Genomic DNA, 22,947 nt, shown 5'->3' on the forward strand with positions numbered 1-22,947 from the left:
TAATTACCTTTATATTTAAATTTTTTTTTGTAGGCAGCATATAGTTGGGCCTTGCTTTTTTATCCAATCTTACATTTTTTGTCTTTTAGTTGAAGTGTTTAAATCATTTACATTTAAAATGCCTTTTGGGCATCACTCTGCCCAACTTCGAATTATATTACAAAGTGACAGTAATCAAAACGGCATGGTATTGGCAGCAAAACAAACACACGGACCAGTGGAACAGAATCGAGAGGCCAGATGTAAACCCATATTTATATGGGTAAATAATTTTTGACAAAATATCCAAAACCATACAGTGGGGAAAGGAAAACTTCTTCAATAAATGATGTTGGGAAGATTGGAAAGCCACCTACAAAAGAATGAAATTAGATTGTTGTTAATCACCAAACACCAAACTTGACACAAAATAGATTAAGGGCCTGAATATAAGACTGGAATCAATAAAATACATAGAAGAAAACATAGGAACAAAACTCATGTACCTTGGACTTAAAGAGGATTTTATGAATTTCACCTCAAAGGCAAGGGAAGTTAAAGCTAAAATAAATGAATGGGACTACATCAAACTAAAAAGCTTCTGCTCAGCAAAAGAAACCGTCAACAAGGTAGAGAGACAACCATCTGAATGAGTAAATATATTTGCAAACAACACCTCCGATAAAGGCCTACTATCCAAAATATACAAAGAACTCATATGACTCAATAACAACAACAAAAAAAAGCGATCCAGTCAAAAAATGAGCAGAGGACCTGAACAGACACTTCTCACTAGAGGACATACAAATGGCCAACAAATATATGAAAAGATGCTCAACATCGCTAGCTATTAGTGAAATGCAAATCAAAACCACAATGAGATACCATCTCACACCTGTTAGAATGGCTGTAATCAACAGGACAAGTAATAACAAATATTGGAGAGGATGTGGAGAAATAGGAACCCTCATACACTGCTATTGGGACTGCAAATTGGTACAGCCACTATGGAAAACAGTATGGATGTTTCTCAAAAAACTAAGAATCGATCTACCATATGATCCAGCAATCCCTCTACTAGTATTTACCCCAAAGACTTGAAAACTCATATCTGAAAAGATATTTGCACACTAATGTCCATAGCAGCATTATTCATGGTGGCCAGGACATGGAAGCAACCGAAGTGTCTGTCCTACGATAGATTGGCTAAAGAAGCTATGGTACATACACACAGTGGAATATTACCCATCCACAAGAAGAGATGAAATACTGCCATTTCCAACAACATGGATGGACCTTGAAATAATCATACTAAGTGAAATAAGCCAAAGTTGAAAATCACATAATATCACTTATATGAGGGATATAAACCTAAAAGTAACAAATGAACAGAACAAACAAACAGAGACTCATGGACATGGACAATGGACTAGTGGTTACCACAGGGTAGGGGGGAGGGAGGAGGAGGAAGGTAGATGGCGGAAAAAATTAAAAATAAATAAATTTTGCTCTGATTAAAAAACAATTGCAGTTGACATAAAATATTATATTTGTTTTAAGTGTACAGCATAGTGGTTAGACATTTATATACCTTACAAAGTGATCACCTCAATAAGTCTAGTTAGTACCCACCTGGCACTATATAGACTGTTACTAGAATATTATTGACTATATTAACTATGCTGTAGTTTATATCCCCATAACTGTTCTTATAACTGCCAATTTGTACTTCTTAATCCCTTCCCCTTTTTCACCCATCCACCAACTCTGGTGACCATCAGTTTGTCTTCTTTATTTATGCCAGTGGTCCCCAACATTTTTGGCACCAGGGACCAGTTTCATGGAAGACAATTTTTCTGCAGACCGGCAGTGGGAGGGGATGGTTTCAGAATGATTCAAGCACATTACATTTATTGTGCACTTTATTTCTGTTATTATTACATTGTAATATATAACGAAATAATTATACAACTCACCATAATGCAGAATCAGTGGGAGCCCTGAGCTTGTTTTCCTGCAACTAGACAGTCTCATCTGGGGGCGATGGGAGACAGTGACACCCGAAGTGTCTTGCTTATGTCCAGTTCACTTTGTAATTTCGTTTTGGTTGTTGTCATTGCAGAAAACCCTGCTTTACAAAGATAGGATGTTGGAAATGGAAGCAGGCTTCTCAGTGCTTTCGTGGCAATCTCAGGATACTCTGCCTTAACTTTAATCCAGAATGTATGGAGATTTGAAGTTGTCTCAAACATACTTTTAAGGTCATCATCATTTACAGTCTCAAGCAGTTGATCCTCTTCTAGCATGGACAAAGTCGACTCACCTGGCTTATTCTCAAATGAGTCTCAGATCCATTCCTTCCCAGTTTGGGGGCCTTTTGTGGTTGGGAAGTAATGCTCAAACTTTTTGAAAGTTGAGATAGGTGATCATGCACCAGCTGGGAGAAAGAAGGCTCTGGCTCAGTCTCTTTCAAAATCTGCTAATGTTTGAAACATGTCAAAAATCCCAACGTTCACTCATCGCCCCCATAATTCCAGTTTGGCTTTGAATGCAGCCATTTTATCTGCCGACTCGAACACAGTTGTCATTCTCCTCTCAAGTGACAGATTGAGTTGGTTAAGCAGGTTGAATATGTCACACAAGTAAGCAAGTTTTGTGATCCATTCTGTGTCACAAATGTGCTGCCAGTGGTGACTGTTTTTCTAAAAGAAATCTCTGGAGCAGCTCTCATAGCTCAAAAACTCTGGCTGGTGATCTGCCTTTAGAAAGCCATCTCACTTCTGTGTATAAGAGAAGATGTGTGTACTTTGTGTCCATCTCCTCACAGAGCTGCATGAACAGATGAGTTAAGAGCATGTACTTTAACGTGGTTTATAATTTTAAACACATCCTGCAAAATGTAGTTAAGTTCAGGTGACATTTTTGGCTAGCCAGCATTTCTCTATGGATGACACAGTGCATAGACTCACATTCAGAAGTGACTTCTTTGACCTGAGTAGTGAAACCAAAAGTCATCCAGTCATGGCAGCCTTTCCATCCATGCATATACCGACACAAAATGACCAATTCAGTTTTCCTGATATGTATGTAATCATTCAAAGACTTGAATAGTTCTACAGCTGTGGTGTTGGTTGGCAACAAAAATGCACATAACATAGCCACATGCACATGCTCCTGAAAAACATATCTCACAAAAACAAGCACATTGCCTTGTTGTCAGCATCAGTAGACTCAACCTGGATCACATGCCATGGTGACTCATTAATCCTCTCTAACAGCTGTGTCTCAATCCTCTGCTATTTCATCAATTCATCGAGTTATGGTGCTAGCCAAAAAAGAAACATGTGCCACCTTTAGAAGTGCAGCTTCTCCTAAAAGTTCACGACAAATGTCATTTGCAGCAGGCAGGATCAACTCTTTACCCATAGTAAAGGGCTTCTTAGCTTTAGCAATGCGGTTAGCCACTATGAATGATGCTCTCAGTGAAGACATATTTGATGAAGTGGTGGCCTTCAATAACTGCTTCTGTTCTTCATGTTCACGATTGTTTTTTTTCTTTTGAGAAACCCCAAAGGCTTGTCTTTTAATGCAGGGTACTTGGTCTTCATGTGGTGAAGCAGTTTTGAAGCTTTCATGGCTTTGTTGTCTGGCCAGTTGCTTCGCATTATACAAAGTGAGCTTGGAGAATGTGAATCACCTATTATAATGAACCATATTTTAAGTAAGAACTGTGGTATTTTCTTTTAAATGCAACTTTCTTTTTCCTGGCGGTCTTAAGAGTCTTCTGCTGTCTCATTATTGGGTCCTTTGCCCTTTGTAAAGAAGCTCTCCAGTAATGTTTGATTTTTACTCATTTTGGTTTGGGTTAGCTTATGGGCTTACCAGAAATGTGACTGAGACAAATGCGCAGCGCGGGAAGGAGGCATAGATGGAAGTGGTAAATGAAATAAGGAACAGGCCACGTGCAGACTAAAATAAGCATTGAATTCTGACTTAAAGCCTGCCACCAGATGCAGCTGTACAATTGAAGTACATCAACTCACTTGCTGCTGTAAAGCCCGCCACCAGATTCAGCTTAATTGTCACTTGCCATTCACTGATAGGGTTTTGATATGAGTCTTCAAGCAATTGATTTATTATGGTCTCTGTACAGTTAAATCTCTCTACTAATCGTCAGGCATTAGATTCTTGTAGGAGCACACAACCTAGATCTCTCTAATGTGCAGTTCACAATAGGGTTCACACTTCTGTGAGAATCTAATGCCTGATTATCTGAGGTAGAGCTGAGGTGGTGATTTAGTGCTGGGGAGCGGCTGCAAATACAGATGAAGCTCCACTCACTCGCCCACCACTCACCTCTTGCTGTGCAGCCTGGTTCCTAACAGACCATGGACTGGTACCATGTTGGAGACCCCTGATCTATGGGTTTGTTTCTGTTTTGTTTGTTCATTTATTTTTTTTCCTACATATAAGTGAAATTTTATGCTATTTGTCTTCCTCTATCTGACTTATTTCACTTAGCATAATACCCTCTAGGTCTATTCATGTCTCAAATGGCAATATTTCATTCTTTTTTATGGCTGAGTAATATTCCATTGTATAAATGTATCACATCTTCTTTATCTGTTCATCTGTTGATGGACACCAGTTGCTTTTATATTTTGATTATTGCAAATAATACTACAATGAACGCAGGAGTGCATATATCTTTTTAAATTAGTGTTTTGGATTTCTTCAGATAAATACCCAGAAGTGGAATTGCTGGGTCATATGATAGTTCTATTTTTAATTTTTTAAGGACACTCCATACTGTTTTCTATGGTAGCTCCACTAATTTGCAATCCCAACAGTGCACGAAGGTTCCCTTTTCTCCACACCCTCACCGACACTTGTTGTTTGTTGATTTATTGATAATAGTCATTCTGATAGGTGTGAGGTGATATCTCATTGTGGTTTTAATTTGCATTTCTCTGATGATTAGTGACTGTCGAGCATCTTTGCAAATGTCTATTAGCCATCTCTATGTCTTCATGAGAGAAATGTCTATTCCAGTTCTCTGCCCATTTTTTAATTGGATTGTTTGGGTTTTTTTTATTTGTTCATTTGTTTGTTTTTTGGTGTTAAGTAATATGGGTTGCTTATATATATTGCATATTAATCCTTATCAGATGTATCATTGGCGAATATCTTCTCCCATTTAGTAGGTTGTCCTTTTGTTTTATTGATGATTTCCATTGCTGTGCAAAAACTTTTTAGTTTGATGTAGTCCCATTTGTTTACTTTTTTGTTATTTGTTTCCCTTGCCTGAGGAGACATATCAAAACAAAAAATTGCTGAGAGTGATGTCAAAGAGTTTACTGCCTATGTTTTCTTTGAAGAGTTTTATAGTTTAGGTCTTAAATTTAAGTCTTTAGTGCATATAGAGTTTATTCTTGTACATGGTGTAAGAAGATAGTCTAGTTTCATTTCTTGCATGTATCTGTCCACTTTTCTCAACACCATTGATTGAATAGATTAACTTTACCCCATTCTATATTCTTGCCTTTTTTGTCTTGGATTTAATGACCATATAGGCACGGGCTCTTTATTGTGCTCCATTGATCTATGTGTCTGCTTTTATGTTAGTACCATGATGTTTTGATTACTGTAGCCTTGTAGTATAGTTTGAAATCAGATAGAATGATACCTCCAACTTTATCCTTCCTCGAGACTGCGGTGGCTATTTGGGATCTTTTGTGTTTTCATATAAGTTTTGGGATTACTTGTTCTAGTTCTGTGAACAATACCATTGGTATTTTGATAGGGATTGCACTGAATCTGTAGATTGCTTTGGGTACTATGGAAATTTTAACGATGTTAATTCTTCTTATCCATGAGCATGGTATAAGCTTCCATTTATCTATATCTTCTTTAATTTCTTTCTTCAAAGTCCTATCGTTTTCTGAGTATAAGTCTTTTACCTCCTTGGTTAAATTTATGCCTATGTATTTTATTCTTTTTGATGCAATTGTAAATTAGATTGTTTTCTTAATTTCTCTTTCTGATTGCTGGATATTGGTGTATAAAACTGCAACTGATTTCTGAATATTAATTTTGTATCCTGCCACTTTACTGAATTAACTTATTATAATAGTTGGTGGATTCTTTAGAGTTCTCTATATATGGTATCAAGTCATTTACAAGTAATGACAGTTTTGCTTCTTCCTTTCCAATTTGTATGCCTTTTCTTTCTTTTTTCTTCCTTTCTTTTTTTTTTTTTAATTGTGGCTAAGACTTCCAGTATTATATTGAATAAAAGTAGTGAAAGTGGAATCTTTGTCTCCTTCTTGATCTTAAAGAAAAAACTTTCAACTTTCCACTATTGATTATGATGTTAGCTGTGGGTTTGTCATATATGATCTTTGACTCCTTCTTGATCTTAAAGAAAAAACTCAGAAAAAACTTTCAACTTTCCACTGTTGATTATGATGTTAGCTGTGGGTTTGTCATATATGTTCCAGCCACAAACATTTAATTGTCCCACAATATCTGAATTTTGATATATACCAGAGCTGGACAAGGGCAGTTCAAATAGTCTGGGATTAGTAGGGATGAACAGAGACAAATTTATGCAACTGCCCTCTCTGCCATCAGTAGGGAGGTGTAGTTTCTAAGACTCCTTTTTTTGCACAGAGACACTGGGATCTAGCAGGAGAGATGGAAAATTAGGTAGTTGATGCTGATGATGGAGATGAAGAAATATCAGAGAGCCATCATCTCAGCTTGAAGCATGAGTTCAGTCATTCCCCAGCACTGGGTGTCTGTCATATTCCTGCATGGGGTGGGGCTGAAAAGTATTGTCAGCATGTACCCAGCAAGAGTCCCCTTAGAGCACTAGAGCATCTATGGGCTTAGGAGGACAAGCAGAGATAGCAAATTTGTACATGGTTAACTCAGAATTATCAGCGTGTGGATGGGATGTTTTTGTATAATTTGTAGTTTGAGTTTTGCTTTTAAAATTAGCAAAAGATATCGTTAAACTCTAAATGATGAGTCCAAACCTGGATGAACATCAGGATCGCCTGTGGAGCTTTCAAACAAAACAGATGCCAGGGCCTTCTCTCCCAGATAGAATGGTTCAGGGACTGGAAATTTAAAAAAGAAAACAGTTTCCCAGGTGATTCTCAGCCACTATGGTTCCCAGCCTAAACAAGTGCTTCTCAAACTCCAATATGCATAGGAATATCCTGGACATCTTGCTAAAATGTAAATCTGACTCAGCAAGTCTGGCCTGGGGCTAGATTCTGCATTTCTAACAAGTACTCAGGAAAGTGATGCTGCTGGTCCAGGTACCACACTTTGAGAAGCAAGGCTCTAAATTATATTCAAAGATGTTCATGCCCCTTCAACAAGAATTTTCTGAGCCTCTCCCACATGTGCATCACTCTCAAGGCACTCCAAGGGACTCAGTACAATGGACCAAGATTGGTAGCCCAGGGTTTTACGAGCAAGTGCAGGAGGCTGTGTTAGATGGCGGACTGTGTGTTGCAGGTGTGGAACAGTGGCATCATAAATGCAATTATTCTCCATATTCTTCAAAAGCTAACTCCTTCTGCCTTGGCAACCAGCAATCAGAGGTGTCAGGTGATAGATTCAAACTTGACACCTAATCTGATCAGAGAGGAACTGAAAATAATAAGTACTTTGTATTTGTGGAGCACCTTGTTTTCCACCAAGCTTCAAGCGCTTTGCTAACTCCCTTACCTGGGGAAGGGCGGATGGAGGGGAGCTTTAATAACAGGCTTCAGTTTCTGAAGCCTTATTATTAAGTGAATGCTGGCCACCTATTCCCAGTGCCCCTTCTTCCCACAAACTGAAAAGCAATGCAAGAATAAAGGGCTGAAATTGCCCCAAATTATACATGGCAAAGACTTACTCTTGGGAGAGATCGTGTGGGATGGGAACAGATGCTTGGAGGAGGTATCAAGTTCCCTGAAAAGGAAGTTCTTACCATCCCACCTCGGCCACTTCCTGGCCATGACACTGAGGCCAGTCACTCAATGAAAGAGTAGACTGGAGGCTCTGAAAGGATCCTTCTGGCCCCCACAGTTTTTGGCATTGGTTCTATGTGGGGGCCAGGATAAGGCAGGAGTACGTGTCCATCAGAGGACCCTAGAGGGTCCTTCCAGCACAGAGGGAGCTAAAACTCTTTGGCACAGGAGAACAATCACTCATTCTGCTTTATGAGGTAGGAGTGTCCTACCCCCATTACTGTTCTCCCACTCCACCCTTCCTAGCCCTTCCCACCTAGGCAGCTTTACTTTGCCCACAGGCCTTCTGCAGAAGAAGCCCAAGCTGGGCTCTAATACATTCTGTGCTGATTCCTTACCATCTTACATTTCCTACACACCATATAGGAAATCAAAGCAGTTAGTCATTCCTGCCAACTCAGCATTCCCAACCTTCCCCTACCTCCTCATCTCAATCTAAAGAAAAAACTGATTGAGCTCTAAGGGCTCCATGCTTAGCCCATGGGACACACTGGATATCTGAAGACTTTGGGGCCCATATCAGATAGAGATTATAGGATTTGATACAAACCTGAGTGGCTGGTATTTCCCCAAATCCAGATTGTTTGTCCCTAGCATCTGCAGCCCTGACATGTTGGGCTTCTATATGAGATCTTTTTGTCATTCTATAGTAGTATATTGTTAGACCTATAAGTCAAGGAAGTGGAATATGACTGGCATCAGTAAGCCAACAAGACCAGTGTCTTTGAGCTAGAAAAAAACTTGTAGATCAATCTAATGCAGCCTCTTGTTTTATAGACGAGAATCCTGAGATCCAGAGAGAGGAAGTGACTTGTCCAAAGGCACCCACAGCTTGTCAGATGGTACAGCCAGAACTAAAATCTAGGGCTTTGCCACTGCATTATGCTTCTCTCTCAACACATGGCCCATGGTTGAAATCTGCTTCTGAAAAATAGGTGTCTATTTCTTTTTCAGTCCTTCTAGCTTCCATCTCAAAGCAGAACAATTTTCAGCTGAAACGGATCAGGCCTACTTTCCTCTCCTTTCATGGACTGCTTTTTAATTCTCGTTTTGTGATCTTTGTCATTGGTGACAATGTACAGCACAGAGCAAAAAATAGCAGTTTGATTTTTTCCCCACATTCCAAGTTGAGCTTGAAGTGCTAGCAGTTTGAAATGAACTACACAAATAAATCTTGTTTTGACTCATAGTCCAGGGGTGGATAAATATGGAAACCCCCAAGATATAATTTTGCAGTCATTTTTTTCTTAGTATAACTGCATACTTTAATGTGCTGAGAAATTTTTTTGTTCTGGTAGCATTATCCCGGGTAAGTGCTTTTCTTGCCTCCCAGCAAATAGATATTAACACACACACACACACACACACACACACACACACACACACACACACGCTACAACCAACCAAATCAAACAGCTGCACATTCTGAGCTGAATGCCAGTCCTCTGCTTCAAATTGACAGTCCTTGTTATTTAAAGCCAGAGATGTGTAATCTTTTGAATTCCAACATGTCTGTCTTCCAACAAGCTCAAGTTCAAAGAAAGGCAACTAAAGTGATGGAAGGTATAGAGAGGCTTCTGTGTCAAAGTGAGAGGACAGAAACCAGCTTTAGAGGCTATGTGACAGCTCATAGAAGAGAGAGTTGGCGAAAAGGAGCAATTGGGGCAAGCCCTACTGAGGAACAGCAGAGCCACAACAGAACCAGTTCTTCTACAGAGAGATCATGTGCCTACCTAAGGAGCTTCCATTCCTTCCCTCTGACCCAGCACACATATGGGATTATATCAACATCTATAGATGTGTCAATAGACCTTAGACTTGTTCTTCAAAGGAGGTGGGCTTTGGACTTTTGAAAGGAAGTGTTGCTTCATCTGGTGGATACTTATGAGCATCTTTGTGCCAAGCAATAAATAGGCTGAAAACCTAGTTAGGTGTGCAAAAGGTGTGAAGTTCAGGCAAATAGCTCAAGACTTGAGGTTAAGGTGAGAGAAGACTATGAGACACTTGCCCCAGCCCCAAACCCTCCCTGTGGCCCAGCATAAGAGATTAATCTTGGGTCAGGGTAACATCCACTGACCGCCCATGATAGCACACTCTCCAGCATTATGTGTGTTCTCACTTATTTTTGCCATATCTTTGGAGAAATGCCTGATTCTTCTTTATCAGTGGAAGGCTAGTGCCCACTGAGAGGAAGCAAGTTGTCCAGAGCGTCTATGTAAGAGGAACAATGCAAAGAACAGAAACTATAGCTCCAGCTGGGGACTTGGCTTTTTTTCTGCTTCTTCTAAGCTCTTTTACTTTTATATCCAGGAATTTCCTTAAAGAATAAGACTGTCTCTTTTTTTCCCAAGAGGCACAGTGCTGTGTTTGGTGCACGGGGCTCAGATGTTGGACTTAAAGCTGTTCCCTACTTCAATCCTTTAGTTCCTAGCATCCCCTTTGCAGGGGAGGAAACTGAAGCCATCACCCACTCCAAGATGCCAGAATCAAGTTAGAATTATGCCCTGGGATTTCAAGTCTGATGTTCATATTTTCAGAGAGGTTCCATGTGAAGAAATCCCACGAGCCTTAGTCATTCCTCACACATCGATCTACAAATATCTCTCTCTCTCTTTCTCTCTCTCTCTCTCTTTCTCTCTCTCATGTGCTCCAAACAGCAAGCCTTTTGGCCCATTTCCCTGTTTCCTCCTCTTCTATTTCTGTGAAAAACTCTTCACCCAAGTTTGGTGAAGCACAGTCAGAAAATGGAGGTATTCTCATTAACCAATACTCTGGTAACAGGGAGCCACAGCATTGTCTACATACCCACTTATGGAATTATTGGAATATGGTGCAATCCACTTAACACATCAACTACAGTGTACATAATTGAATCTATTTCGATGGGTCAGAAGACACTGTAAGATCTTATAGTGCCTTTGAGTCATCTTTACCAACATTCCTTATCATCTCACCATGGATATATGGAAATATTGCTTTTAGAGAGTTCTAGTTTATAATACACTAAATAGCAGAGAGTTCTTTGGAAATCAGAATGTAGAGAAAAACGTTAGAGAATTGTGGGCCCATCTACCAAAGTGTCCTCATAACTCATTGACTTTATGATGAATGTTCTTTAGAATTCTCTGAGCCTCAACACTCATTTAGTAAAGGAGAAATTTTTCACTGTTGAAAGCAATAAAATAAATGTGTAGATTAAGGAAACACTGAGGCTTAATTTCAAATGTAATTGCATTTAAACTTAAAATAGGTGTACCTATTGGATGGAGTTTGGACATGTATTTGAAATGGTAATCTAAAGTAGCTGAACTGTTAGCAAAATAATAATGGCTTATTAGCTTCTTATCTCACAGCTCTCTCTATTAAAACATTTAGCTACGATAAATTATTTTGTTATCAAATTATGATTAAAAGACCCTGAATAAATATCTCACACAGTAAAAATAACAACCTTTTTAAAAGTGAACGTTACCCTGTTTACTCATTGAATAACTGTGTGACCTGGGCCTCTGCCTGCCCTCAGGAGAGAGATGTGCAGCATACCCATTTTACAAGGGAGGGCACCCAGGCTGTAGAGACTCTGGGTGGCAGGCCCTGCTGACCCGCCACAGCCACTGGAGGAGTAAATAGGGTTAACTTTGCATAAACGTGTTACTTCTGGCCCAAGAAGTCCAGCCACACAGTTCTTCCCCATGCAGGGCTTCTTTTAGAGCAGAGCACCCAATGACAGGGCTCTGTGATGTCCCATGCGGTAAAGTACAACGAGGCACACAACAGTCATTTATCAGGCACTATGGACCCAATACCATGAGTCAGATTTGGACTCAACCCTCAGGGAGCTTATATACCCAATATGAGGCCCCTGGAGATGCCCCTTCTAATTACAGCAGCCCCAATAGCAGCTCCAAACCACATTACATTAATTCCTTTTGTTCATTCTGGCTCATTTTGATGAAGTCTAGTCACTTAGGAATGCCTTCAGGGGTGCCATAAGCCCTGGAAAAGGACACACAGTACATGGATGTCAACTGTGCCCCATCCTGCTACCCACTCCCAGTACGCCCGGGGAGCCACATGTTTCATCCAGCATCCAGGGAGAGTGGTGAGGGCTGGAGGAGTCACTGCACTGACGGGTACTGGAGGTGCCCAGAGGCAGGCCTCAGGTACCTTACAGAAGCCTTATTAACAGACGCTCTCAGAGAAGGTGGCTCTCCCTCTCAGCTTTCAGGATGATTTTAATATTACTTGGCCTCTTATGGCAGCAGAGGATTCACAAGCCAGATTGTGTCTTTCTAGCTAGCATTTCAAGCCTGCCCTTTCATGTTCTCTTTATGGATACTTTTCTCAGTTGGGGGATTGTCTGTTTTTCAGGAAGCTGTGGGAGACTGCATTCCTGTTCTTCTGCTGGGCAATAAAATTGACAATGAGAAAGAGCGGGAAGTTCCCCGGGGCCTTGGAGAGCAGCTTGCCAAGGTAAAGAGCAAGCATTTCCATCTCTATGGAGAGGGTGGGACCCAAGGGCAGTCAGGCATGTCCCAAAGCATTTTGGTGGGAGCCATCTCTGGAAGCCTCCTGGGAAGGAAGCAAGTGGGCAAGATGGGTGTCCTGGCATCATGCGAATGGTCCAGTTCCTGCACATGTGGAAATTTCCATAGAAAGCTACAGACTGCAAAATGGAGTTGGCTAGGGATGACTAGGGTATGGAGAATTTCTCCAAACTCTCTTCCTCAGGACTCAGATTTATAAATTCTTAGGTAGTAAGAGGTTACTTATTTCCGTTCCCATCTAATGCTTGAATCCCATCATCTTTGTTTCCACTTGATCACCTTCAGGGATGAAACACTCACTATCTGCAGGCTGGTTCTTCTTTGGACAGCTCTGTTAGAGAGTCCATCCTCTCTGTCAAGATTGAGCTTCAAAGCTGTGAACTCAAATGCAGAGGGCACACTGGATATCCTAGCAATGAAACAAGCAGCAGCTCTCTTGCCCAAGCCAGGAACCAACAGGCTTGATGGAAATCAGGCAGCAAGACATGTGATGCTTATTCCTGGGCTGCTCACACTGCCTCAGAGTGGTTTTCAGGGAACTCTGTGTCCAGGAAGATGGGGCGCTATCCAGCCCCAGGATTTATAATTCTTCATGTGCTCACTCTAAACAGGGGCTCATGACCTCATAGGCTGGGGAAATGGCACAGATAATAAGATTCAAGGAAAAAAGAGGCAGAAGGGCCTGGTAGGTGTTCCTGTGGAGGGTCACCGGGCAGCTACATGTCCATAGTCCCTCCTCCTTAATTCTAAAATCCAAAAAGCTGAAAACAGAAAGAGTATTTGCATTTCATCTGGCAGAAAAACCTTACCAGAACTGACACAAGGCTATTTATGGTCTTTGTGTACTACATTTGGAATGAATATTCAAGTTTTTCACTGAAGAAATATTAATACATTTGATGATAGGGTACTATGCCAGGTTCACCCAAGGGTATCATATAATATGTACTATATACATGTATTATCTTTCTGAAACTCAGAATTTCTGGATTCTAAAATATATCTGGAAATTTCTGGATTCCTAAATATATCTGGATCCAAGGAATTTGATTAAGAAACTGCTAGCCTGTAATTTTATCATCTCATTTTTTTCTTTCTTTTTCTTCTTCTTCTTCTTTTTTTTTTTTTTTTTTTTTTTTTTTTTTTTTTTTTTTTTTTTTTTTTTTTTTTGGTCAGAAGAAAAAGAAAAAACAGAAACCCTGAGAAATTAAGTGATTTATTCAAATTATCACAACAGCTCCCCAGCAGTGGGGTCAGGACTTGAAGCTAGAAGACAAATCATGCCTTCCAATTCTAGGTTCTATGCACCCCTCCCTCCCGCACCATGGAACCTTCATTCTTTCACAAACTGACCAAGAGTCAGAGTCTGGCAGAAGTGTATCTGGAGGGAAGGGTGATGAGGGCAGAGGATAGAGCTGGATCTGCAGGGTGTGGAGCAGGAAAGATGAACTGGGAGCCAGCATTTGCAGAGGCTCCTGATCTACAGCCACAGAAGTATCCTCACTAAACTGTACACATCCCCACAGGACATCAGCCTCCAGGGCTCTATTCCATGAGCATTGTTATAAGGAAGCAGGACAGTTATTAATGGGAGTGATAAATGGAATATGATGAACCTTGGCCAAAGGCCACCACCATGCATGCAGCACAGCCTTCACCTAGTGAAGTGATGGACAATTGTCCTGTGGCACCAGTGCTGACAGCCTGAGCAGCTAGAGTGTCAATGAACTGGTGTGAAGGAGAATTCCTAATGGAGTGCCTTAATGACATCTGTCCCAAGGCTCATGGCATGCCAGTGTCCTGGGAAAAGCCTGCTGCTGGGAGCCCTGCCATTAACTAAATATGTGGCTAGAGCAGGCCCACCACTTATATCTTCTCTAGCCTTTGCTTCCCTGCCTGTGAAGTGGGAAGAATATCACCCACCCCGGCCTTCGTGTCTTTGCCTGCATCACAGGCTGGTATAAAAAGGAAATGAGCATATACATGCTCTACCAGAGAGCAATTTTAGAAAGCATAGGACACTAAAGCAGCTTACAGCCTTGTTGTTTTACAGCTGTTATAGCTCACCAGGGAGATAGTTTGCAGGACTGACTGACATCGGTCAGGTGGCTGGAGGAAACAGAGATCAACCTCTTAAAGAGTGAGGAGGGGGCCAGGAAATGCAGGTGGGGTATTCTCCCCCTCCCCACCCCCAAGGCTCCCTCTAGCTGCTCTCTGATTATTCCCTCTGTTTTATGATTCTAGGAGAACAATCTGATCTTCTATGAATGCAGTGCCTATTCTGGTCATAACACCAAAGAGTCCCTCCTCCATCTGGCCAGGTAGAGACACAACTCAGCAGGTGACATGACTCTGCTATGCAGGTCTGGTGGGAACCTCTGCATTCACTACTCCCCACCCCAATCCCACCCCCGCCCGCCTCTGGGCCTGTCTTCTGTCTGCCTGAGCCTTCTGGGTAAAGGGGCCAGTGGCCTCGGCCTTTGTCTGGGATTTCAGGAGTCAGGGACAGCCTTCTGAAACACAATAATGCCAAAAATGAAAGCCTCCCTGCATGTCATTCACGGCTGCAGTCTTCTTCTGGAGTCTTAAAGGAATCCTCTTTTTAAATGCAAATGATCCTGGGAAAGGTCAAATCATAGGTCCCTCAACACTGGCTAATATCTTAGCAGGGATTCGTTGGCAGCCAGCTGGAAGCAAGAATAGTTAGGGCTGGGAAGTGGGAGGCGAGGAGCCGAGGGGCCGAGGGGCTGTGATTGGGAACCAGAGGCACCCAAAGCAATGGTTCTCAAAGACTGTTTTCATGGAAAGACTGGTTCCACAGCCTCTGCCTACACCAAAATTAAGAAAACAAAACCACATAGGTCCTCACTTGGGCATTAGCTTATTCATTCATTTAGGCATTCATTTCATTCCATCCATTCACCCATCGAACAAATACTTAATAGTGCTCATTTTGTGCTCAGCATTCACTCAGCATCTAAAAATATTTTTATTTGAGTAATTTAAAAACCCAGAACAACTCCTTCTATGCATTAGAGAGGTTATAGAGTTATGGGAGGCCTTGAGGAAAGTTCTAGGCTTCTCTGCCACCGATTCCCAGAGCAAGTCACCCTTCCTCTCTGAGCTTTGCCCCTAATGTAGGAACATCAATCATACCTTCCCTGCCCTCTCACAGGTTATTGTAAAAATCAAAAGAGATTCTTAAGGTGAAAGCACGTGGGCTGTATAGACCAGGGATAAGATCCTTACCACAAGGGGTCCCCAACCCCCAGATGGTGGACTAGTACCAGTCTGTGGCCTGTTAGGAACTGGGTCACACAGCAGGAGGTGAGCAGTAGTTGAGCAAATCTTCATATATATTTGCAGCTGCTCCCCAGAGCTAGCATCACCGCCTCAGCTCCACCTCAGATCATCAGGTATTAGATTCTCATAGGAGTGCTGGTCTCTGGTGCCAAAATGTTTGAGGACCGCTGCTTACCACTATTTTTAATTTTTAGTCCTTCACTTCCTATGTTGAATCTGGAGCTGTGGCCACATGGGACAGCCCTTCCATAGAGTTCATAACCAAGAAATATATTTTCTGAGCTTCTATTGTGTACTGTGATACAATCTCTGCCCTCAGCATCTCCTTCTTTGCTGAGGGAGCCAGATAAGGAGCAGTGCATTGTGATACTGGGTGATGGGGTTATAACAGAGGAAGAGTTAGAGTGCTATCAGGAGCACTTATACCACCTGGAGGATCAGGGGAGGCTTCCTGGAGGAGGTGTGATGAAGCCTCCATATTAACTAAATCCAGGCTTTATAAATTATAGTCATGAACCTGTACTCCCCAAGGGAAGACTTGGAATGCTCTCTCTGATGCTCTGGTAAGGCTGGGGTCCCTCCTTATTACCCAAATGGCCTGTGACCTGAGGGCCTAGCAGTCCTCCACTGCTGACACTATACCTTCCCCTCGCTCAGGATCCTCAAGAAGCAAGAAGACACAGTGAGGGAGGACGCCATTCAGGTTGACCGACCTGCCAAGAAGAAACCTTGCTGTGGCTGATAAGTGGCCTTCCAGGACTGCTCCACCCAGGCCCAAGGTCATAGGGCCTACCCTGTATCCTGCACACGGCTCCTTCACAGATGCTTCCACCAAGACCTGCCTAGACCTTTATCCTTATCAGTGACTTGCCTCCTCAGAAAGGAAGGGGAGCACAACTAGTCAGGAAAGCTGCTCTTGGAGCATCTTGGAGTCTTTTATCTCCCTTCTTTCTCTAGACCCCAGATGCCCATTTCTTCCCTGCCCTCCTCCACGCCCCCTCCACCCAGCCTGGCTTGGGGGAAAGAAACAGATGGTCTTTTCTAGAAAAGCCGCCCAAGTGCCTTCTCCACCTCCCTTCTCCCCTCCCTTTGCCTTTAGGAGCTTCAGCACTGCGGTTGCCATGGCAACTGTGCAGCGCTGACTTGCTGCTGCCTGCAGGCCACAGATACAGCACTTGGGCATTGCCAGGGTGGTTGGTCTGGCTTTGGTTCCTGTTCTCTTTACACCAATGGGACACGCTTGGCATATGCTTCATAGACGTCAAGATGTTCTTGTGATGTTGAGGGAAGCAGACCAGGGCACCCTCATCATATTCCCCACACCCTATCTCCTGGGCTCCTTTCCAGACTTCAGGGCCCAGGCTCTCTCAGCTGCCCCTGGCCCACGGTATTTGCTCCCATGGGTTCTCCAGAATGGTGCCTTACAAAGAACCCACAGCCTTTCCTCTCCACCACCCACCAGCAGCCAGGACTCCAAGGTGGACTGGGGGTGATAAGTATATGCCTAGGGTTAGGGAGTGGGCTTACTTCCCACTTAACTTTGAGAGATGAAAAGAAAACTAGGGGGAATAAACCCATCTGCTGCTAAACAGAGCAACCATTTCTGGAGGGTATAAATGAGGTATATATAGCTATGTAAAAGCCATTTTCTAAATGTTTCTCAAAATAGCTCTTCGAAAAATCGCACATGATGATTAACGGAGTAGATTGACATGCCGGCAGTGAGACCCAACACAGGTCCATAGTTACTGACTTCATTTTATTTTATTTTTTTCCAGAAGACTGTATTAAAAAATAGTGTGGTTCTGATGGTGTCGTTTTGCTAGTGTTTGTGAAGTGAACAGAGTGTGGCTGCCGGCCTCAGTACCCCTATCACTGCACCAGCAAAGGGCACTCAGATTAAGGGCAAGGATCTGTGTCCCCCCACCCCCATCCCATGGTGGTTCCTTCAGCTGGGCAGTGGCGAGTCCCCAGCCCTTGGCAGTGCTCCAGCATCACTGGATGGCTGTCAGTGGGGCTGGTGAGGGCACTCTTGCCCTGGGTGGGACGTTGGATAAAAAGACCATAAAGATCACTGCCAATTACCATTCTGTGGCTGTATACCAGGCCCCTACAGGAAAGTGGGCAGTGAAGGGAGGGGGCAGAAGCTGTCCACAGGCATTCAAGACGGTGACCTAAGAAAACTACACACAGTCAGCCAAGTTGGGGAGAGGCCAGAGTTCCCATGGCTGTTCCCTACAGCCTCTTCTCCAGACTCCCAAAAGGATCAGAGCCCCATGCAGGTACCAACCTCCTTTTGGCAGATTCCTCTTTGTCTCTCATCCAGCCTTTGTAGGCACTAGAAGGCCCTTGAAAGGGTGTGGAACGAAATCCAGCACTGAGCACCAGGAGGTGCCCAATGATCTTGGGCAAACCAGCTCCCTCCCTGGGGCCCCATCTTATCAGTAAAATGGAAGTGTGGGGTATTTGATGCTTCAGGCTTTTACCTCTCAGAGTGCTTACCTCTCATTTAGGCTGTCCCTGGCCTCGAGACCAAGTTTGATGGGAACTCACAGGAAACTCCTTTCCCTAAGAGATGGCACTAGTGGGTTTCATTAGTGGGATGCAGGGGGAGGGGTCACCCAGAAGAGGCTCTGTCTTATCTGTGTGTAATGTGTGTGTGCATCTGTATGTGTGTGTTCGCTGTGTGAATGTATGTTGTGTGTATGTAGAGGGTGGGTAGAAGGTAGGGATAGCCAAGGAGAAAAGAAAGCAGCTCTCCTGCTTCTGACCAAACAGATATGGCAGTTTGATTTATCGGGCAAACAGGCTATCCCTGGGGTTCCCCAAGCCCACAGATGCCTTTATCCCAAGAACCTAATCCATGGCTTGGGCTGCCTTTTTCCGTTTAGGAAAAGTGCATTCAGGATTTAAAGCAGGGTGGGGTGACCCTGGTGCCTTCCAGCACGTGGGATAAATCCCCACAAATCCTCAAAGGTCCTGGCAGAGAAAGGGGGAAGGAAGAGTCTCTGGGCCTCTGCTGCTCCCTTCTCCAACACCACTTGACAAAAGTATGGAGCATGGGGACTTCAGAGAGACTCTGAGAAGTTCTGTGTCTCCAGGTCTCAGCCTCCCTTTCTCTCCCATTCCTTTCAAGCCACCATGGTGATCAAAGCCACCCCAGTGGCTGCTGTCCTGCCCCAGAGCCAGCATTGCTATCAGGAAAACCTTCTGGCTTCATTCCATTTACATTGCTGTAATGATCTTGAGCAAGTCACTTCACCAGGTTTCATGTGCATCTGTAGACTGGAAGTTTCAATAGCAACCTCACAGGGATATTTTAAGTTTTAAATGAGGCAATGTATGTGAAGTACTTAGCACAATGCTCAGAATGTAATAGGTGCTAACAAGCAGGGCCTATTACTGTCAACATCGAGTTGCTGTCCAGACCACTTGCCTTGCTTTAGTTTCAGATTTAGCACCAACTAACAACAAGTGTCTACCCATAACTGGACAATCCTACAAATACCACCTTGTTTGAGTGCCTGATTGCCCAGCCAATTTGCCGGGCTTATGAGCTTGTATCTGGCTTTCCCTGGTGGCCCTGCTCTCCTTTTGGTTTTCCAGTCAGTGTCTGTAGCCTATCAGTGCCTGTGGTCTTGTTGCAGCCCACAGGCCACTCTCCCTCCCTGCCATGATTCTCCAGAACTCAGATGGCAGCTCAGATCTGGTGCCAGCTCCTGGGCGTTTAACTGGGAATGACCTAGGATCATCGTCACCCCAGCCCCTCACTTGTTCCCCTATTCTGACTCCTCGTACTTCTTCTGGGGTCTGCTGCTGCCCTCGGCCCTGAATTGCCAAGCCATGAGTTCCAGCACCAAACCAATGTCCCAGTTGCTTTGTTCTTTGTCTAGCATTTATTTTCATTCACAGTCTCTTTGGGGTCTTTTCTGTTCCTCTATGGTACCCTACTTCTCCCCATCCAGTACTCTTTTTCTATTCCTAATATCTCCACCCAGTTTTGGACTCCCCTCCTTCCTACTTTTCCCCTGGCCCATTCTAAGCTACACCTACACAGTCCATCAAAAATGGATCTACCCTTTGTCTTTGTCACTAGAAGACACTGCTCAAAAGGATCTTAAAGAGATTTTAGCTAAGGTGTTAGTGCAAATGGTGGCTTCAGGGCAATATTTATACTTTAAAAAAAGAACTCTAAGAGAGGCAAAACTTCAACCCAAAAGAATGAATCCCTAGTGGTAGACTATTAAGCACCATAATGGATCATGGGTGTCAAATATTTAGAGCAGAACTGCCTTCTCTTATACTACTTATAACTCAGTTCGCTTCCTATATTTCCAGGGTCACATATGTTTATAATTGTTTATGTCCTCTTGATGAATTGACCCTTCGTCATTATAAAGTGTCCTTTTTTGTCTTTAGTAACAATTTTTGTCAAGTCTAATTTGTCTGACGTTAGTATAGCCACTTGTTCTTTTTTGGTTGCTGTTTCCATGGTATATTTCTTCCATACTTTTACTTTCAACCTATTTGTTCTTTGAATCTAAAATGAGTGGCTCATGTTTTTAATCTGTTCTTACAATCTCTGCCTTCTATTTGGAAAGTTTAATCTGTTTACATTTAACATAATGAGTAAAGTAAGATTTATGTCTGCCATTTTGTTATTTCTTTTCTATATTTCAATGTCTTTTTTGTCCTATTCCTTTATTCTTGCCTTCTTTTGTGTTGAATAGTTATTTTCTAGTGTGCTATTTTAATTCCCTTTTTATTTCATTTACTATATTTTTAAAACTTCTTTTCTTGGTGGTTGCCCTGGGGATTACTATTAATATCTCATTTATAACAACCCAGTTTTGATTAATACCAACTTAATTTCAATGGTACAAAATCTTTGCTTTTATATAGTTTCATTCCCTCCCTTATGTTGTTATTGTCACAGATTACATCTTTATACATTTTTCCATAAATGTAAACCTACAGTTATTTTTTATGCAGTTGTCTTTTAAATCAGACAAAAAAATGAGTTAAATAAAAAAATACATTTATACCATCTTCTATATTTAATTATGTAATTGTTTTCACCAGTGCCCCTTATTTCCTCATGTTTATTTAATTCACTACCTACTGTCCTTTAATTTCAGTAGTATTTCTGTGACAGAAATACTAGCAGGTCTGTTAGGGACAAACTTTATGTTTTGTTTATCTGGAAATGACGGAGGGATAATTTTTCCAGATACAGAACTTTTGCTTGATAGTGATTTTTTCCTCCCTGTCAGTAGTTTGAATATACCATCCCACTGTTTGCGGCCTCCATGGTTTCTGATGAGAAATCAACTATTAATCTTATTGAGATTTTTTTGTATGTGTTGAGTTATTTCTTGCTGCTTTGGCTTTGGATTTCTTTGTCTTTCAACAGTTTGCTTTTGATGTGTCTGGCTATGAATCTCTTTGAGTTTATCCTTCATAGAGTTGGTTGAGCTTCTTGGATGTGTAGATTAATGATTTTCAATTAATTTGGGGAGTTTTTGGTCATTATTTTATGAAATTTTTTTTTCTCCTTTCTCTTTTCTTTCTAGGACTCCTATGATGCATATGTTGGTGTGCTTAATGGTGTCTCACAGGTTTCTGAGGCTCTGTTCATTTTTCTTCATTCTTTTTTCTTTGAGTTCCTCAAACTGGATCATCTCAATTGCCCTATATTAAAGTTCACTGATTCTTTCTTCTGCCCACTCAAATATGCTGTTGGGACCCTCTAGTGAATTTTTTATTTTCATTATTGTACTTGAAACTCCAGAATTTCTGTTTGGTTCCTTTTTATAATTTCTATCTCTTTATCAATATTCTCTATCTGGCAAGACATTGTTCTCACACTTTTCTATAGTTCTGTAGCCATGGTTTCCTTTAGGCCTTTGAACATATTTAAAATAGCTGATTTAAAGTTTCAAAGACCTCATATTGGTGGCCATCTGCCACGTACACAAATCAAGCTCTGCTTTCCATCCCCGCTTCCTTCCTCACACTCCACACAGCATAGCCAGGACTCTGGGCTCATTCCTCAGCCTCACCTCTAACCTACTCCCCAAAGTATTTCTTCTCTTCTCCACTGGAGGAAGGACATGAAACTTAGAAGTCCTTCAGATCCAAGAACCCTTCTCTCCACCCAGAACTTCTTGGACACTCTGCTGGAGATGAGCTGCCCAAGGAGGTGTCCAGTTCCTTGGAGAAATGAAGAATAGCCAGAAATCCTCGGGCAGTTCCCCTTCCAGGAATCTAGATATTCCATAAAGCTTTATTCCAAAGGGATAGGTGGGGGAAGATTGCAAATCAGAAACTTAAAAAAAAAAAAGACCACAGTATAGTCACTTTAAAATAATCAAATTACAGTTCATAAACATACAAAAACCAAGACTTAAGTGGCCTGTTGCTGACTGGCCTTAGGTGTATTACAATCTTTCCTCCCATCACATGGGGAATAGAAACTGGCTATAAAAATTCCAACCAAGTTCAGTCAAAATCCAGAAGATTTTATTGGTTATTCCTTCCCTTCTTATCCTGGGGCGTATATGTCAAGGTCAAGGGGAATGATGATGGTATCCTGATGACAGATTACAGAAGCTTTCTAAACCTCCCCCACTTTCTAACTCTATTAATGTTCCTATTAATACACATGTTAATTATTAGCAGTAGCAGTAGCAAAGAACATAACTTCACCTTTCACACAGTTTAGTGGAACCAAGTTAATGGAGGTACCCTACTTAGGAAGAACAATGCTTGAAATGACAAGGGTTTGGAAACCATGTGGTGCTTGGCAGAGGACCTGAAATCTGTGTGGAAACAGAGAAGCATCTGTGAGGTTGTATCATTTGTCACCCTGGGGCAGGACTGCATCTGGTCCAAGAATTGACCATTTCTCAGGGCTGAGACTTTATCAGGGCTTTGGCTCTGATTCAGAAGTGGCATTTACAGCACTTTTCATTGCACCAGGAGACTCCTATCCCAACAAAATGAGGACTCACAGGACCAGTGAGGCCTGTGGTATCATGGACAGAGAATAGAATTTTTTAAAATTTGGAATCATAAATATAAACGTG

The 22,947-nt window shown here is 42.1% G+C and overlaps 1 protein-coding gene across 5 annotated transcripts in view; it reads left to right on the forward strand.

Moving 5' to 3' along the window:
* The window catches only part of CRACR2A (calcium release activated channel regulator 2A), a 137,018-nt gene extending 119,350 nt beyond the window's left edge, over positions 1 to 17,668 (forward strand). For 3 of the 5 annotated variants that reach the window (XM_015598497.2, XM_006923849.3, XM_015598495.2), the window contains 3 exons: positions 12,381 to 12,482; positions 14,801 to 14,877; positions 16,517 to 17,668. In XM_015598497.2, the coding sequence (XP_015453983.1) occupies positions 12,381 to 12,482; positions 14,801 to 14,877; positions 16,517 to 16,601 (264 nt within the window). In that variant the 3' untranslated portion in view covers positions 16,602 to 17,668. Of the gene's footprint in view, positions 1 to 12,380; positions 12,483 to 14,800; positions 14,898 to 16,516 lie in introns of all 5 variants that reach the window. The other 2 variants (XM_015598496.2, XM_015598498.2) reach the window with 2 other exon arrangements.
* The last annotated feature ends 5,279 nt before the right edge of the window (positions 17,669 to 22,947 follow it).

This window comes from Pteropus alecto, unplaced genomic scaffold, assembly GCF_000325575.1.
Source record: "Pteropus alecto unplaced genomic scaffold, ASM32557v1 scaffold76, whole genome shotgun sequence".
NCBI lineage: Eukaryota > Metazoa > Chordata > Mammalia > Chiroptera > Pteropodidae > Pteropus > Pteropus alecto.